Source organism: Silurus aristotelis (assembly GCF_946808225.1).
Source record: "Silurus aristotelis genome assembly, chromosome: 10".
Classification (NCBI taxonomy): domain Eukaryota; kingdom Metazoa; phylum Chordata; class Actinopteri; order Siluriformes; family Siluridae; genus Silurus; species Silurus aristotelis.
The window spans coordinates 5,762,227-5,780,774 of NC_139583.1; the positions used below are offsets into that span (position 1 = coordinate 5,762,227).

At 35.4% G+C, this 18,548-nt stretch overlaps 1 protein-coding gene across 1 annotated transcript in view; it reads left to right on the plus strand.

Annotated features, from left to right (window-relative positions):
- barx2 (BARX homeobox 2) overlaps positions 1-18,046 on the plus strand; it is a 19,646-nt gene extending 1,600 nt beyond the window's left edge. Inside the window, exons 2-4 of the mRNA XM_083552487.1 lie at positions 9,314-9,626; positions 14,344-14,428; positions 16,080-18,046. Of these exons, the coding sequence (XP_083408613.1) occupies positions 9,314-9,626; positions 14,344-14,428; positions 16,080-16,373 (692 nt within the window). The 3' untranslated portion in view covers positions 16,374-18,046. The remainder of the gene's footprint in view (positions 1-9,313; positions 9,627-14,343; positions 14,429-16,079) is intronic.
- The last annotated feature ends 502 nt before the right edge of the window (positions 18,047-18,548 follow it).

Here is an 18,548-nt window from a genome sequence, read left to right on the forward strand (position 1 = left end):
GCAACTACTACAGCAAATGAGCGATTAGCGCGCGCGTGTATGCGTAAGCATGTGCGTGCCTCTGCGCATTTGTTGTGTGTGTGTGTGTGTGTGTGTGTGTGTGTGTGTGTGTGTGTGTGTGTGTGTGTGTGTGTGTGTGTGTGTGTGTGTGTGTAACAGTGATGAGCTAATCCGAATTTGCTTGACAAAACACGATCATATTCCAGACATTGAAGAAAACAGATACTTAGATTCGAAACAATTTTTTATTTTGTTTTGTCCCCTTTTTTTCCTTAAAAAAAAAACCAACATAAAAAAAATCTGACCTTCTATTTGGGGAGTGTAAACATTTCCCATAATCATATTTTAAGTTTTGGTACCATGTTGGATCATAATGCATAATAATGTTGAGCTACAATCTTCTGCATGCGCATGGGACAATGGGTGAATGCTATTTAATTAATTAATAATAATAATAATAATAATAATAATAATAATAATAATAATAATAATAATAATAATAATAATAACAATAATAATCATAATAATAATAATAAGAGAAGAAGAAAAAACTAAAACAATTCCTTTATTTTGAAAAATTAAAGTTAAATTAGTTTTGAAAAGCATATTTATTTTAAAATATTTGAAATATGTTTTAATGCATATTATAAGCTGTATTGTATGTAGAAAGTTTATAATAATAACGCACAAGGCAACAGACTTTCTGATTATCATCATGATTCGGAAACTGTTTCTCAAACACATAGAAAGTTGGTTTAGTGTGTGAAGAATTTGTCCTAAATACAGATTCGGCCTCAAAAATATTTTTGCATTTCATTTTCATTATATGATAGAAATCTTTATTTTACTTTTTAAATTGCTGTCATTTAAGTCAGAATTAATTTCAGTATTTTTTTTTTTTTTTACAAGTTCCTTTCCTTTCCTTTCCTTTCCTTTCCTTTCCTTTCCTTTCCTTTCCTTTCCTTTCCTTTCCTTTCCTTTCCTTTCCTTTCCTTTCCTTTCCTTTCCTGTCTGTCTTTTAATCTGCAAAGATTATCAACTATTTATTTATTTATTTATTTATTTATTTATTTATTTATTTATTTATTTATTTATTTATTGCCATTATTATATTATTAAAAAAATATTATTTATTTTTTGTATTTGCCACTATTTGCTTATTGTGCTGTTTACTTATATATAATATTGATTCTATATATATTCTATATACTCTATCTATCTATCTATCTATCTATCTATCTATCTATCTATCTATCTATCTATCTATCTATCTATCTATCTATCTATCTATCTATCTATCTATCTATCTATCTATCTATCTATCTATCTATCTATCTATAATTGATTAGACACTCTATACTCTGCACATAGTCCTCAGTTTATGACATGAAACTCCGAGCCTGCATAAGGTTTGCATAAGTGCTACTTAAAGCTTGCATACTGCTACCCAACTGACAGAAAATAATGAGACCCAAGTCTCTGCAGGCATAGAAATATGAATCCATTATATAGTTTCACAAACATTTGTCAGTTTGGATTGTAATGACACTTTCTACTGTTACGACTGTCTTGATTCCTAAACGATCTTCGAATGATGCCAAAGATAAAGCGATCGCTTACAAAACATCAGGCATTAGATTCACTGTTTTCACAATTACATCACCGGGTTAACGATTACCAGAGGGCTGCTTGTATAACTGTTTGTGGATCACAAGAGACATTTATAGATAATATGATAAAACATTACACTATTATTATCATCTGAAAGCTTCATAACTGCTGAGATGAAGTAGAATTGAAAACAATTAAGCAATTATTGTGGAAAAAAAAAATAGTAATAGCAGGAAAAAGCTCAGATCGTATTCTGGATTCGCTCACAAAATAATCAAATGATTCACAAGAGCATTTGATTTAATGACAGATCTATGATGAGCAACGCATCTCTGGAAATGGAGCACCTACGCTTTTTATGACTTTACCAATAAATGGTCAAATTTGCCATGTTTTAATCGAAGCGTTCTTTACCTGAATTATAATTTCTGCCTGTCACAATTAACTCATAATGATTTACGTTAAATTACTCTAAATAGGTATTCTAAATAGGTATATGAGACACACATTCTATCTATCTATCTATCTATCTATCTATCTATCTATCTATCTATCTATCTATCTGTCTATCTGTCTGTCTGTCTGTCTGTCTGTCTGTCTGTCTGTCTGTCTGTCTGTCTGTCTGTCTGTCTGTCTGTCTATCTATCTATCTATCTATCTATCTATCTATCTATCTATCTATCTATCTATCTATCTATCTATCTATCTATCACAAATCAATGTCATGTAGAAACATGCACGACTCTATACATCAGGCAGAATGAGTACGAGTGTCGCAAAGAACAGAGGCACCACACTGTTGGTGTTAAAAGGATATACTAAATGTCACCTGAAATGATTTGCTTATCACTCCTGGTGTTTACGTCTATTTTTATCTTATTGCATATTATTTTCAAATGCTCTTGTCCGTTCAGATTGTCATCATTCCAGCAAAAGCTCAGGTTCTTACGTTCAAACCTTTTATTATTCACATATGCAGGAACAATTCCATGCATTTTGACATCTGATCATGTTTTCCAGATTATTTGCATGTAATTCGGGTTCGTTTCATCAAGCGAACCCATTATGTGAATATGATTTTGTAAAAAAAAATAATAAGTGAGAAATTCACTAAATAAATGAATCAGAAGATAAAAATGCATTCATATTTTATATTTGGATATTGTAACCATTTTAATGCCCAAAACATAGTGTTTTTTGCTGTTCTTGTGGTTGGGCTTGAGAGTTGCAGTTCAGGAGCGTCTCAATCGAATACATGTTGTCGAAGGAATAAAATTAGTCCTAGCAACTGATTCCTTCTTTCTCTGGGGTTTGATTCTTTTCCACAGACAAGCACATGTACTCCCAAACACATCCTGTACTCTAATAAGCCAAAGGGTAAGTGTCAGATTTTTGGCAGCTTTGGGGCTGAAGGGATTGAGTATCCAGTCCAAATATCAGAACATGGCCCTCACCATATCTTAATAAGCAGCCCTGGTGTGAGATATTCTATATGGCACTACATCAGCGGCTTGTAATTCTGAATATAGACAGTGACCATGGCAGTGGTTAGTTGGCTCGCAGGCTCACAGGAGACTGCCCTCGTCTGTCATCTCTGGACCACTATTCCCTGTTATAACCATATCTTACCAGAAGGGGCCGTTGTATCACTCACCAAAGTGAATCCAGTGTGAAACACCAGGGCTGTATTTCAGAGACAGCTTAATTTACTAATAGTTTTATGAAACATTTACACTCATTTTAAGACATTTTTTAATTTAGTAGCAGTACCAGACTTCTCAAGAGTTCCATGGCAATGCCAGGTTGTGCATTATTTTACACTTTGGATCTAAGGCCATTTAGATCTAAATCCATGTATCAATGCTATATAAATATAAATATAAATAAAATTATACCAAAGTGCTGTTCCGAATGTTTAGAGGGTATCGGTTTATTTTGAATGAAAGCAGTAGGATGTTGTAGATGCTGCACACTAACAGATAAAAAACAAATGGTTGAATTGTTGATATGGTGAGGTTTTAGATTTTAACGACGGAGGTCCAGGCACAGTTTTCTGACACAGAAGATTGTTAAGGATGGAGAGATTCGTGTTTCTGGTTTATTAATAAATTGACAAGCTGCATGAGAGAGAAGAAAAACAAAACAAAAACGAGGAAACAATGTTAAGAGCTTATTTTTTAATATAACAATAACATAAAATGTAAAATAAAATAAGATAAATTAAAAAAAAAAGCCAAAAAAAAAAAGAGTAATAAAAACGCAACGTTTGGTAAAAATCCCTTTTCTATAACAGGAATAAAACCTTTGAAACAATGAACTTTGTTCTTTTTAGAACAGCACACTTTAGTAGCAGCAAGAAACAAAAACACAAGAGTGGTAAGCACTACGGAGTGCCAGGGGAAGGATCTAGAAAGAACAAAATGGGCTTTTGCCTAATCTTTGTGTTTCAACATTGATAGATGGATAATAATAAATCAAACAGCGTTCCAATAAAAGAAATGTTGAACTCGAACAAGCGAAAATTTCAGTCATGCGGTCAAGTGCACAATCTAATGTACAACAATGTACATGCTGTATATATATATATATATATATATATATATATAAATAAACCCCTATATATCTTTCTATACTGAGGGACACAATCTGATGCCATGAGTGTTGAACAGTTCACATTACATTTGGTCTAATTACATTTCTTAATAATTTAGCATTAGTTAAAAAAAAAAAAAAAAAGAGAGAGAACAAAAACAATAACCATTTATATCTTCTCATATTAATTTCAACACATTCTACTTTTCTGGTGCCTCCAGGCCTGAAAGAACATCCACAGGCTCATGTTGCATGAGTCAAAATACTTACATAACACTTAAAAGAAATATAATCCTGATTAGTTTTTCACCCAAAAGTTTTCTAGATCTTAAAAAAAAAAGAAATAGCTCGAGCATTTTCCCATATCTGTCTAAACCTTTATGAATTCATAACCCCCTTTTAGAGAAGGTCACCTGCTGACGTTTGGGATAATTCCAGTAAAACCTTCACTGGAAAAAAAAGAATAAATGACATCGCATTAATGGATTATCTCTACGCTCAATCAGCGGTGCAATTCAAACCGTGAATGATTCTGATATTGTCAGAAATGTAAACATGAATGGGTAAAGTTGTGGTATGTAAGGATACATTTAACATCTTTCTATCATCAGTGTTCATCATTTCCGCCCTGGGTTTGTTAGCTGATGAGTGAGATCTCCACTCGAGCGCCTGAAACAGCTCATTCGGCGTTACCGAGGGTGCGAATGTAGTGTATGCCAAATGAAATCATCCTGGTGGAATCCACACACTCGAGGTGCCACAGCGAATTCGGACAGGACTGACAAGGTGCAGCCACCGGTGTAACGTTTGCTACCAGGTTCTGTTGCTGACAGTTGATCGGCGCAGGTTTCGACGTTCTCGGTTTTGTTTGCCTTAGCTTAGGCCGATGACTGACAGCCAGAGGTATTCATTTCCAGATATAAATAACGTCGCATTACAATGAGGAACTGCTCGGAAAAGTTCCCACCAAGTTAATTATAGTGTTCTTCTGTTGACGAATGTTCATAGAAACGGGATGTTTTGGCCTTTTAAAATATTTTTGTCCTATTTGACAATGTCATAAATCATTTAATATCCACTTAGGAAAATATCACCAAGGTGTAATAATATCATTATTACTGCGTGCAGACTTTTTGAAGCAAAGCAAGCTGTAATCTACAGAGCACTGCTGGATCAGTGGTCAAGGTACTGGGCTATGGAGTTTCCTAGACAAAAAATCCCAGCATGCACTTGTAAAAGACCCTTAACTCTTCTATTGTTCAGTTGTGTCAAGTTTTAAAGTCATTTTCGATCAAAACTTAAGCCAAATATGCAAAAATATTAATTAGTTCAGTTTAAAAATCTGATTGGTTAAAAAGTGTGGATATTTTATCCAACATGTGATGTTTAGCTCTGACTGTAACATGAACGATACCTTTATATGACTGCGTTTATTCAATTCAATTCAATTCAATTCAATTCAATTCAATTCAATTCAATTCAATTGTTTTAAATGTGTATACACTTTTAACAATAGACATTGTCTCAATACAGCTTTCAAAGATAAAGCAGTAATAATATGTATATACTATTATAATATAATATTCTTATTATGTTGTTTTTGTCGTCAGTACAAAGCTTTTAAATGCCAAATTCTTCACATAATTGAGATAAATTATTAATACATTGTGTTATTTAGCGAAGAAAAGATACCATCAATGATCTGTGAACTTTTGTTTTGTTAGGAGACATTTTTGTAATCTTTGTGAAAAGACTTTAGTAGTTTCCCAGTAATGGCAAGTCATACGTTTTACATTTAAGATATTTGGCATACGCCCTTATCTACACTGACTGACAATTAGCTGACATTTTTATACAACTGAGCGTTTAAGTGATGCTCAGGGGCCCGGCATTGACATCTAGGTGCTGGGAACTGAAGATTTTTCAATCGAAAGGCCAACACATTGAGTTGTCATTACCCTTCAAGGCAACTTTCAAGAGTACTTAATTTGTATTGGTTTCTTGATCATATGACAAGCTTAAACTCAAGAAAAAGACAAAAAAACATGACCTTGAAAACAACTCTTTGTTGTTGTTTTAACGTTAAATCGAACTATAAATGACCAAAAAAGTGTAATGCGTTGTAATTAAATTCAACTGTTTGGAAGTCGCTTTTGTATAATTGTAATATTACACTTCAAAATGTTTTGTTATTCTAAAACAATACACGCCAAGGTGGTGTCATGTGATACAACGAACGTGAATCGCTGTTATTCCTCCCACAAGATGTGATCATTAATTTTTTATAATAAAGTCATGAATGGAAATACCTGAAATACTGCATTGTAGGTTAAGTGCTGCTGTAATCAGAAACAATTCCCTGTTTTTATCCCAGCACTTATCATTCTTAACAATCTGCTCCTATTGAAATAGTCAGTTTGATTTTCTTTCTTCATTTTAAATTTGTTTGTGTAAAATTGACACGGTGTAATGATTTATAATCCCGCTATCCGGTGTCACCTAGAAATGACTGTTTCTCTTTCGAGTCTTTTTCTCTTTATTATTTTGAGGTTTTTTTCTCATCACTGTCGCCTCTGGCTAAATCAGTATCCGGATTGTCTATTGTTCAAAGAGGTGAACAAATAACCTGGAATTAAATTGAATATGAACTACACTGTGAAACTAAATAAATCCGATCGCTGTGGAAACAGGAAGCAGCATGAAGATGATTGATTGATAAATTAAGCAATAGAGTTCTGAAATTTCTACAGTGTAAGTAACAAAAGGCTATATCTTTAAGAGGGACGTTCCATAACGTAATAAGTTCACGGCTCAGATTACACAAGTCTCAGAAAAAAGGACACATTTAATATTAACTTCGAGACTTAATATATTAGTAAAAATAATGAATAACGCTCAGGTCACCTTAGTAATATCCCTCACACATTTTAAAAAGTGTTTAACAGAAATGCATGTTAAATAAAGTGTGTGTGTGTGTGTGTGTGTGTGTGTGTGTGTGTTAAGTAATTGATCCTGAGAGTTTTCTTGCTTGAACTTGTGACTGAAGTGGAATATTAGCATTGAGCCTTTCTAAAATGAAGTCATTCTCATTCTGACACACAAAACTGTCTCCATTGTATTCTCTGGGAAACTCAAAGCACATTTCTTTCCCCCATGAAAAGCACCTTTTGGTCTTTATTAGAATAAAAATGAAAATCATGACTCCCGATGTTGCCTTATCTCTCCACCATGAACGGCTTTTCTCCTTTTCTCTCTCTATTTGTTTAAACGTTATCTCTTGAGACTGCATTTTATAAAGTCTGGCGTCTTATTGCTGTCTGACAGGCGGAGACTGAGAAAAAGGAAAAATGCGATGAGGTGAAGAGATTTAGGAGAATCATTATCGTCCAGGGGTTCAGGGGTGCCGTGTAGAACACAGCTTACATCATCAGAGCGGCTCTGCAGTTCAGTGACCTACGTCAGCCGGGTCAGACTTTTTAACGTTTTCCAACACCATTAAGGCAGAAAGGGACAGGCTATTAGTGAGGATTTAGCTCGCTTACACCCTAATGGCTGCTTGAACTGGCCATGCAGCAGCTAAGCATGTGACAGCATCACAGTTAAAGCAATCAGATGGATCCTGAGGTAAAATTTAGGGTGTTTTTTATTAATCTTCTTTAAACACTTCGCCGAACTGGAGTGAGGTATTCTACTATTGTTTTTTGATCAAATCCGACAATTGAAATCAGCCATTATCATACATTATTTGGGCAAATGTATTGGGACACCTGATTTTTTCAGCTATAAAGCTTTTCCACAAAGCTGGAGAAACACAAAAGGATAAATAGGCATTTATAAATAGGCAACAGGATGTCTTTGAATGTGGTTATACTACATTTTTCCTTCACATGAACTAAGAGATACAAACCTGTTCAAACCTGACAGTGCCGCTGTGAACAAAGCAAACTCCATGCAAATATGGTTTCAATGGTTTGGACTGGAAGGTCTTTACTGGTCTGCTATAGAGCTCTAAACTCAATCAAGTTAAATACCTGTGGAATTAATTGCACCCCAGGCCTTTTTACCCTGCATTAGTACCTGATTAAGGCCCTCGTGGATGACTGAACATAAATCTCTACAAGCACACTCCAAAATCTAGAACATCTTATCAGAAAAGTGGAGTTTATTATAAAAAATTATTATAAAACTCATTATAAAACTTATTATAAAACTTATTATAAAACTTATTATAAAACTTATTATTAAAAAAATCCACTTTTATGTGGAATCGGATGTTTTTAAAAAGCACAAGCAAATATTATGGTCAGGTTTCCACAAATTCTTGTCCATATAGTGTACAAAATTCCAAATTAAAGTCGTTCCTGCTCCCACAATTCACTTTTCCTGTGTTCACTTTGGTGTGTGAGGTTCTGCTTCTTAATGAGTTTTAAACCTCTTGTTCTTTTGGCTGATATTATTGTTAAACATTTGTTTCCAAAAAGAAGGACATTGTTAATCTTGAATGGGTTAAAATGTCAACAAATAAGGTTTAATAATGATCTTATATTGGGTTTACTGTTATCTTTTGTAATCCTGTAGTGTCAATGTAATAATGTAGGTATTGTAGTAAACTCAAATTAATGTAATAATCATGGCAGTTGTTTTTCCCCCCACATATACATCAACTTTTGTAACAATTCTCTAATTAGCATTGCTATAATATTAACGGCTTTTGGCAAACGCCCTTATCCAGAGCCACTTGCAATTATCTTATTCATACAACTGAGCAGCTGTGTGTTAAGGGCCTTACTCAAGGGCCCCAGCAGTGGCAGCATAATGGTGGTGGGATTTGAACTTCAAAAGTCCTCTCCCCCTCTCCCCTGTGACCTAATGCTTTGCTTTTTATTCGTCATTTAGTAACATTGAATAATTTCATGACATTTAAATCTCAGTAATATGATTCTGTGTATTATTACATAATCCCTTCTTTTTTTCTTTAAGTTCTTTAATTCTTGTTTAAATAGACACGTAATATCTTACTTAAATTATTTTGTCTGACTATGTCTAATAAGTGACCTTCATTTGAAAAAAAGCAAACAAACTATAAAAACAATGATATGTATTTCTGCAGGCCCGTCATCACTCAGCACATACCCCTTGCTGTCTGTCATCACCCGTCAGCCCCCAAGCGGTCTGGCACAAATTCCCCAGCCCTCACCCTCTGGCCGGGTCGCCCACCTGCCCATAGTGTCGCCCCAGCATGCACTGCCAGGTGAGCCAGTGCCCAGCGAGACGCCTGTCAGTATCAGTAGCGAATCAGACACGGAACACAGCGCCACCCGGCTGAAGAAACCACGTCGCAGTCGTACCATTTTCACCGAGCTGCAGCTCATGGGTCTGGAGAAGAAGTTTCAGAAGCAGAAATACCTCTCCACTCCTGACAGGTCAGCACACCTGCTATACATCATTGTTATTCAATGCCTCTTATTTTGCAAAGTAAGTTACAAAGATTATGTTTAGATTTAGCAATCATATATATATATATATATATATATATATATATATATATATATATATATATATATATATATATATATATATAAGTTTAAGGCAACATGACAATAAGAACATCCTATTCAGTTCCCATTTGCTTTTACAATAACACCTGTCTTTGGGGAAGATGTTCTAGATTTTGGAGTGAACTTTAGAGAGATTTGTGCTCATTCAACCACAAGGGTTAGTGAAGTCTGTTACTGATGTAGGTGAGGCCTGGAGTGCATTCAGCATTTACATTAGTGCCAAAGGAGTTCAATAATGTTCAGGTTAGAGCTCTATTTCAGGCCACTCAAGAGGTCCAACCGATGTAAACCATATCTTCCTGGAGCTGGCTTTTTGCACTGGAGCACTGTAAAGTTTCCTGAATTCAAATGAAATGAAAATGTAATGCTACTTCATGCTTAGATATCTATACAATGTTGTGCCTCCACAATACAATTGTGGTAACAGTTTGTGAAAGAATCACACAGAACTCACCACTGGGGGTGCTATTTGCAAACAGTGCTTGGACCCTAAAGTCTGCTATATACAACTAGAATATTAGATTTTATCTGTAATGTGTGCACTTCTATTTACACTTTTTAAAAGATTCAATTTGTATTTTTATAATTAACAATGAAATATGAATATTTCCTGCATTAAAACGTTAGATATTTAGACACTGCAGCTTAAGCAGTTCATCACCTGTGAACAAGTGAACCAATTATAAAATAGCTGTAAATAACGGGATAGGAACTAAAAATCATAAAGACATTTACAAGACCAACATTTGGATTATTCTGCATTTAAGGGAAGAGCAGTTAATTTGGTACTCGTACGTGAGCATTACTGTAGAATTCAATTAAAGAGTGAACAATCACCTGCTTTTTTCCCTTCGTTTGAACTCCATATTTTCGTCAGCAATATAATTTATTTATCAGTCATACGTTGTGGTGTAATATCCTTCAAGAAACAAGGATGTACATGTTTAGTATGAAACACATTTTCATAGCCTGAGCAACATAAAAAAGCCAAAGCAAAAAAAATAATACTAAAGCAGATGCTGGAAACTGAATGGCATTGATTATCACTGTGACGTTTAGATTTATACTTTTGGGAACCTGTCAAACACGGTTAACCTGCATGAGCCAGAACATTATGTACCTCATGTTCTAGTCGAGAGAATAGTAACATTTGAACCTTGGGCTTTCGAATAGCTGACCAGAAAACCCTTTAAAAAAAAGAAACACTACCCCCATTCAAGAAAGCAGGGACACATGCCAATAACAGCAAACAGAAATGTATTGCACTGATTCCATGCCGATAATTTAATATACACACAGGTGTATATAAAACACTTTGTACAATGAGATGATGTAATCCGCGTGTCTTAGGTCGCCTCTCGTGGGTCGTTCCTACTCAGCCGTAGCACATTTTCCATTTTATTTCAGACTTCATGTTTGGCCCTACTGAACATACTTCCATTATGGCATAGGCTGAGTTTAAAAACATGAGATAGAAAATAAAAGGCTGTCCATGAAGGAACGTTTCAAGTTTGACAGACAGACAATTTATCTTAGTTTTTAGGGGCCTGTTCAGTTTCAGGACAGATTTACTCTATTGAAAAAAATTGAGGGGGAAAATCCACTGTTTCAATCCAAGAAATTTTGCACTGGTTTTTCTCGTAACCTTTAAAACTTTTTTGTAGAACCCTACATCTGTGTTTCCTTATTATGCAAGGTTCAAATACTTGTAAGGAGCTAAGTACAGTTAAGTATTCAATAGCAAAGAGCTCCTACTCTTTCCAAGATTCAAGAGTCAAGATATTTTATTTCTCACAAACATAGTTATATGCAGAATACAACTTGCCGTGAAATGATAACCTGATCGGCTGCTCGGGAATCGTGCATTAGTGTAAAAAGTCTATAAATATAAAAGTGTGAGGGGAAAAAAGTACTAAATTTGACATTATATGTTATAATGTTATATAATGGTGGTATTAAAAAAAAAAATGCAAATATTTTCAGAAGTGCAAAGGAATTACTAAGTAAAACACGGATGTAAACCAGACCAAAATTATTCTAAAATTATTATGTAAAAACAAACACTTTTATATACTGTATCTTAATCCATACAGTATGTCTGTGGAAATAGACATAAAAAATTTTATTCATAAAAGTAAAATCTTTTTTTGCATGTTCTCCCCATGGTTTCCTCTGTTCCTCGGGTTTCATCCCACCCAAATACATGGCAGCAAGTGGATTGGCAAAGCTAAACTGGTATCCAGGGTTATACTGTCCTCGGACCTAGTGGTATAAACCAGATCAGGATAAAGCAGGTGCACATTTTCTGCGCCGTGATATAATTAAAGAAAAACACACTTTCATAACTAAACACTCTCACGGGTAACGTAAGCAATGCCTCCGGTTTGTAAGGTTCCAAATTAAGGCAGAGACGACTTGGCTGCACTTTTCTTACACTGCTCCACACTCACTTACTGACACACACACACACACACACACACACACACACACACACACACACACACACACACACACACACACACAAATCTGATACCTGATACCTGATACCTGAATCAGTCTGAAGTGAACTAATTAAAGTCCCATCTGAATGAAGAACATAAACTGGGGGAAATCCCCATCCTCAGGGTCTAGGAAGGATGGGATCACCATATTGCTGGTCTGTTTGTTCGCTCTCTCTCTCTCTCTCTCTCTCTCTCTCTCTCTCTCTCTCTCTCTCTCTCTCTCTCTCTTGTGTCTCCCGTGTCTCCCGTGCAATGTGGTTTTTGGCTCCCAAGCTCAGCAGCCACAGCCGAAAGTGTGCAAGTGGCCACATAATCAAAGCCTCATAAAAGAAGCAGTAAACATTCCAACATACACATTTTTACCATTTATATAATTCAGTTCTAATCATTTTTCTTTTACTTTTATAAGGTACAGATGATTACTATCATCATCGTCTATTGAGTTTAATATAAGCCTAAAGAGACACATGGTGTATTTGACTTACACACATGGTGTATGGTGTTTTGCGACTTATTTGAGTTTCAGGTTTATTCTTTATGAGTGGCCCATATCAGACAGGATGTACAGTTCATTTTATTTATATTTGAACCCCAGAAAAGAAAGAGTGGGACAAAGTGTGATTTGCTCGACTCCAACAGATCTACAGTGTGCATCTAAAATCAAAGTGACATCAAGTGTTTGACTCTCTGGCTGGAAGAGGCAGTACGGTAGAACTAGTTAATCCTTTAGGGCTGTTGCAAGCTACTTTTAAGGGAAGACATGGCAGGAATCTCTGTGTGATCGTTTGATAGCACGGCTGTTTAATACCGCGCTCTGTGCACGGTCCAGGCCAGCCATGGCTATCGCATTACCGCCAAACCAATTGCTGAATTAGTCATGGAAATCTTGCCGGAGTGGCCAGAGGATGTCCGGCTGCCTTGAAGAAAGCATTGAGTTTGTATGATAGGATTACCTTTTTTTCCCTGTATAGATAAATGACACAATTGAGTGGAAGGTCTGCAACTACAGTCAGTCTGGGAAGACTATTCTAGACAGAACAGTGTGTCCTCCTTTGATATGTCTCTGCAGTGTTACTGATTATGCTGTGATTAGATGGACATCTGGACCGGCAGAGACGGCCACCCACTCGGTTTTATGTGTTGGATAACAACAGATGACTTTTGGGATGTGTGTTTGTAGTCTTCCTCGTCTGCTGCCATGTTAATAGGATTATGCTTATTTAAGTGGAGATTCCTCACAGGACAATGGGCATTCTTGAAGCATATGTATTTAGGTCTGGGTGCATACTCACCATATGGTGTGCACGGGCATGGCTAGTTGTTTTTTTTTCCTACTAGCATCCATGATTTAGTTTTGTGCTTCACTGTACTTTGCTGTATTCTTTCCGGTTTTGCCAAGATTCCCCTTTTTTTGTCCAGAAATATTATCATTTTCTTAAAATTTATATATTATTTAAAATAGTTCCCACCAACAGCCAGACCATGCCCTTGGTGCACCAGAAGGTTATAGTTAGTTTGTGGAAAATGTGATATGTGAATTATTAGGGCAAGTCAGAGCAGAATAATTATTATTTAAGTCATGAGTGGAAAACAAGAAATAAAACATATGAACTGAAAAACCTCAGTAACATACAATATAGTTAGCAAGATTTCATAACAGTCAGTCAAGTTGCAAACACAGAATGTGCGAACACAATCAGTAACAGACGGATTAGAGGACAGGGGTGGAGAGAGAACTACGGGGGAACATCAGAAAACAAATTTGATTCGTACGGTGATGCGAATGGCAAATCTGCGACTTTCAGGGTATTTTTTAGTAGTGCAGCAGATGACAGTATTTGGAAAAGACACTATTAAGATGATTTGTAATGCTAAGAAAGATGCAAACCACTTAATGTCTTTGTTTCCTTTTAAACAAATATATCTTTTGTAAAAATCATTAAGAATTCTGCAATTTTTAAAGTAAAAAATTTAAAATAGCACTGACATTCATTCTTCTCAGCATTTCTTGATGATCATTTGTGGGAATTTTCTTACAATTAATCTTGATTTGTCCTTTATGTGTGTTTGTGTATATACAGATTGGACCTGGCTCAGTCTCTTGGTCTTTCCCAGCTCCAGGTCAAGACTTGGTACCAGAACAGACGCATGAAATGGAAGAAACTGGTAAGTCCACTGTAGTAGCCTTGGTATAATACAATATAATATAATACAAGACATTTTTTTCTGTTTTAGAGACCACCATTTAAGCACACATTTAACATACAGGCATGGACTGAATAAGACAATAGATTAATACGAATATGATTACAACTAACACAACTGAATGACCAAGCATAGAAGACCACTTTGGCTAATGACAGAAAGTGGCATAATAGTGCAGTAATTGTCTAGTTGGTTAAACAACCATACTGCACATGGGAATGTGGGTGGAAAAGTGTAATAAGACAAAAATGTAATCTCACTTAATGCTAATATACTTAATTTGGTGCTTTGAAGGCAATGGTATTCAATTTTGCCCAAACCGTCATGCCATTTATCAATATTTAAAGATATACTAATGACATTTCTGCCACACCCACACACATCATGATCTTCTGCCAAAAATGCCAACAAGAATATCCCTGGAGAAAACAAGAACCTAAACATAGAAATAAGATGTCATCATCATAAAAGAATCATAAAAATCATAAATTATAAAAAATATAATCATATAAAAAATCATTTTAAAACGAATTTATAACCAACCTGATTATTTTATACAATTGTTATGAAGTTATGTTAAATTAGTATTATATACTATATTCAGTCCAGTTTATGTCTCAATTCCATGTCCCTGTGTCTTAATACAGTAAATGCACATTCTACTTTTTTATGCATGTATCCCATTTATATAAAACTATCATGTTTAATAGGTTGATCAAGTTAGCGTTGATTTGCACAGGTCATTGCTGGGTGTTATTTTTGGAGAGAATGTCTATGTAAAGTTTGTCAGCTACAGCAAGTCATTTAGTTATAAAAACAAACAAAAGAATTGGAAAACAAAAGAAATGTTTCTCTCAATTGCTAGTCAATAATAATAAAAATAGTAATGACATCTTGTTTTCTATTGGCTCATGAAAAGAAGCTTTACAAACTGACTAGATAAAAAACATGGAATCAATGCCAGATTTTACTTCCCATGTCCTTTCCCCTTCAGTAAATTGGCTTTTCTTGCTTCAAACAATTTTAATTTGTGTTTGTTCTGATGACTGGCTTGAGGTTTTCATGTGTGTTCTAAATTACACAAATGCACTTCTACTCAATGCACTTGTGTTCGGCTCACTCAAATATTCTACATCAGTTATGTACTGCACTGTGAACCTGGAAAGTAATATATATGTAACAAGCTTGACAAAAAAAATTGCTATCCTGGATACGGAGCATCATCTTTACCTAATCATTTAGTCTGTATTTAATAACTTATAAAGTCAAGGAAAAACGACCATCGAGTTGCAGAGCAGAAATTCGAACCCTACCATTAAAAATCCATTAGACATATTTTACCCTTTTCACTATATATATATATATATAAGTATTGTCAAAAAAAGCTTCACCCTAGAGGCAGTACTTTTAAGTGTATTTAAGTGTGTGTGTTGGGAGACATGAAAGATTTAGGACACGGTGCAGATCTGCGTCAGCGCGGTCACCATCTCATTCGAAATGAATGATCGCACATTTTCCCTTAATCACTATAATAACCACATTGACCGTTGCCCTCGTTTCTCATTTGTCACCATTCCATTAAAGAGAATCTTGTGTCTTTGTGTGTCTTCAGGTGCTTAAAGGAGGGCACGAGGCCCCTACGAAGCCGAAAGGTCGACCCAAGAAGAACTCCATCCCCACCACAGAGGAGATCGAGGCAGAGGAACGACGGCTTTCCCAGCTGGCCAAGGAAGAAGAGAGGCTGAGAGATGGAGTTCGCTCTGAGGTCCAGGAGCAATTCAAAAAACAGGCAGAAGCGTTTCAGTCGCATCCACAAGACCTGAGTGCAAGTGGTCATAGTAAGATTCTTCATCCTGTAGAGTCCTCCGATGATGAACAGGTTCCCCAGTTAACACCAGAGAGCTAAATCAGCATCTACACTGTGCCAAAGACTGAGAGTACCAAAAGTAATTAGTGGCTCCGCTCACCATATCGACAAAGACGTTAAAAGACATTCGGTCTTGATTAAGGAGCAGTGCTTCACGTTGCTTTACATGCTATTTAGGCTCCTTTTTTCAGTATTTTATGATCATCTGCGTGCAGCCAAATGGACTTCAGCAAAATTCTCCTCATGCTGGTACCCCGGTGTATCAAACGGACAAACAGAAAGTGTTTATGTTTGATTTTTCATTAGCGATTTGCTCTCAGACATCATAATGCCTGCCTACTTTATTGCTTTAGTTGAATTTCTGTTGTCCATGTACAGCCGTGTCTCGTTCACTGCCAAAGATCATAATCTGAAGCATTAAAATGCCCTCAGAGGTAATAGTGCCATCACAGTAGTTTTTTTTTTTTGTTTTGCTTTTTTTATAAAAATGCCAGAAATGAATAAACACTAGTGTACATTTATAAAGGTGTTTTTTGTTTTTGTTTTTACACATGGCTTTGCAAAGGGGTCGGGGTGTTAAAAGTAAACTAATACAAATAACATTTAGGGCTTAATTAATACAAATTTTCCTGAAAATTATTATCATTATTTATATAATATTTTATTAAATATTATTATTTCCAAAGCACATTGTTTAAAGCTAAAATCTGTTTTTATATCCAAAAAAATGTGGACATTACAAAAATATATTTTCTTTTGCATTTTCAGCATTTAAGTACATCAAAAAGTTTCCAAGACACATTTAAATACTTTATAAAATGTTTAAAAATATTTTTATCCCATCCTTACTTTCTTTTCTTTTTTTTTCTTTCTATTTTCTTTTCTTTCTTCTTTTTTTCTTTTTCTTTGCTTCTTTGTAAAGATAAAATTTCAGGATTTTTGTAAACATAAACTACATTTGAGTAATTGATGTTTTGTATTTATTGTGTGTCTGTCGGAGTTGAGCTTCATGTACACTGTATAAAACCCCTGCACAGTAACGTCTTCATCTAAAATATCCGGGATGATGTTATGGACAGTGTAAAGTAATGTGTTCAGGTTATTTTTTTCCTCTGTGTTAATGTGTTTTGGAGCTGAAATGGGCAGGCCATTTATGACAGCCTGGCTTTTACACCTTAAATAAATCCTCTTTACCTGTCAGAGACATGGACAAATTCATAAATCATCGTGGCGGCCGGTAAAACGAGGAAACTGACAAACGTGTATGTGTGTACAGGAGGCAGTGTGGCCTGAGGCAGACACACACACACACACACACACACACACACACACACACACACACACACACACACACACACACACACACACCTCCACCCTGCTGACTGACAATCGACTAAACTGAGACCTGTGCAGCATGCTTCCAGCTCCTGGCTCAATTCTGCCTTTTGTAAAAAAATATATATATTGTAAAGCTGTTGTATTATTATTATTATTATTATTTTTTTTTTTTTTACAGTTTGCTTAAAAATATATCTATCACTACAACCTGGAATATAGATTGACAAAAAAACCTGGAAAAAGTCGACTAGAAATATTTGGTAGAAGATTTTTTTCCCTTCCCGTCTCACCCAAACTGTAATTCCAACCCTTAGTGTGTGTGTGTTTTTTTTGGCATATTTAATGACATTTAATAAAGATGCTAATCATTTACATCAGTGTCAAGAGTCACTCAGAGGTGTGTTACGCCTTTAAATGTATATGCTGTCGAAACTACCGACTTTCGTTTGAACGGTTATGATTCCTTTACCGTTCTGTCAAACTCTCACATTCTGCCATCTACTTTGTGAAATAAGTGGTAATTAGCGCCACTGCTAATGTAGCAACATAAATAAAACCTGTTAAAATAATGATAACGCAACTGTATAATTTATAAATAAAAAATAAATAAATAATATACTCTATATCGACAAAAGTTTGTGGAGAGCTTGGCATAAAATATGTGGTTTTGGAGCATCTTATTCCACATTTAGTCCCTGTTTGCTGTTATAAAACCTCCACTCTTCTGGGAAGACGTTGCACTAGATTTTGTGGAGATTTGTGTGAGATTTATTTAGCTACAAGGGTGTTAGTAAAGTCAGGGACTGATGTAGGTGAGGTTTAGGAGGCCTGGAGTGCAGTCAGCGTTCACGTTCATCCCAAAGGTGTTCAGTAGGG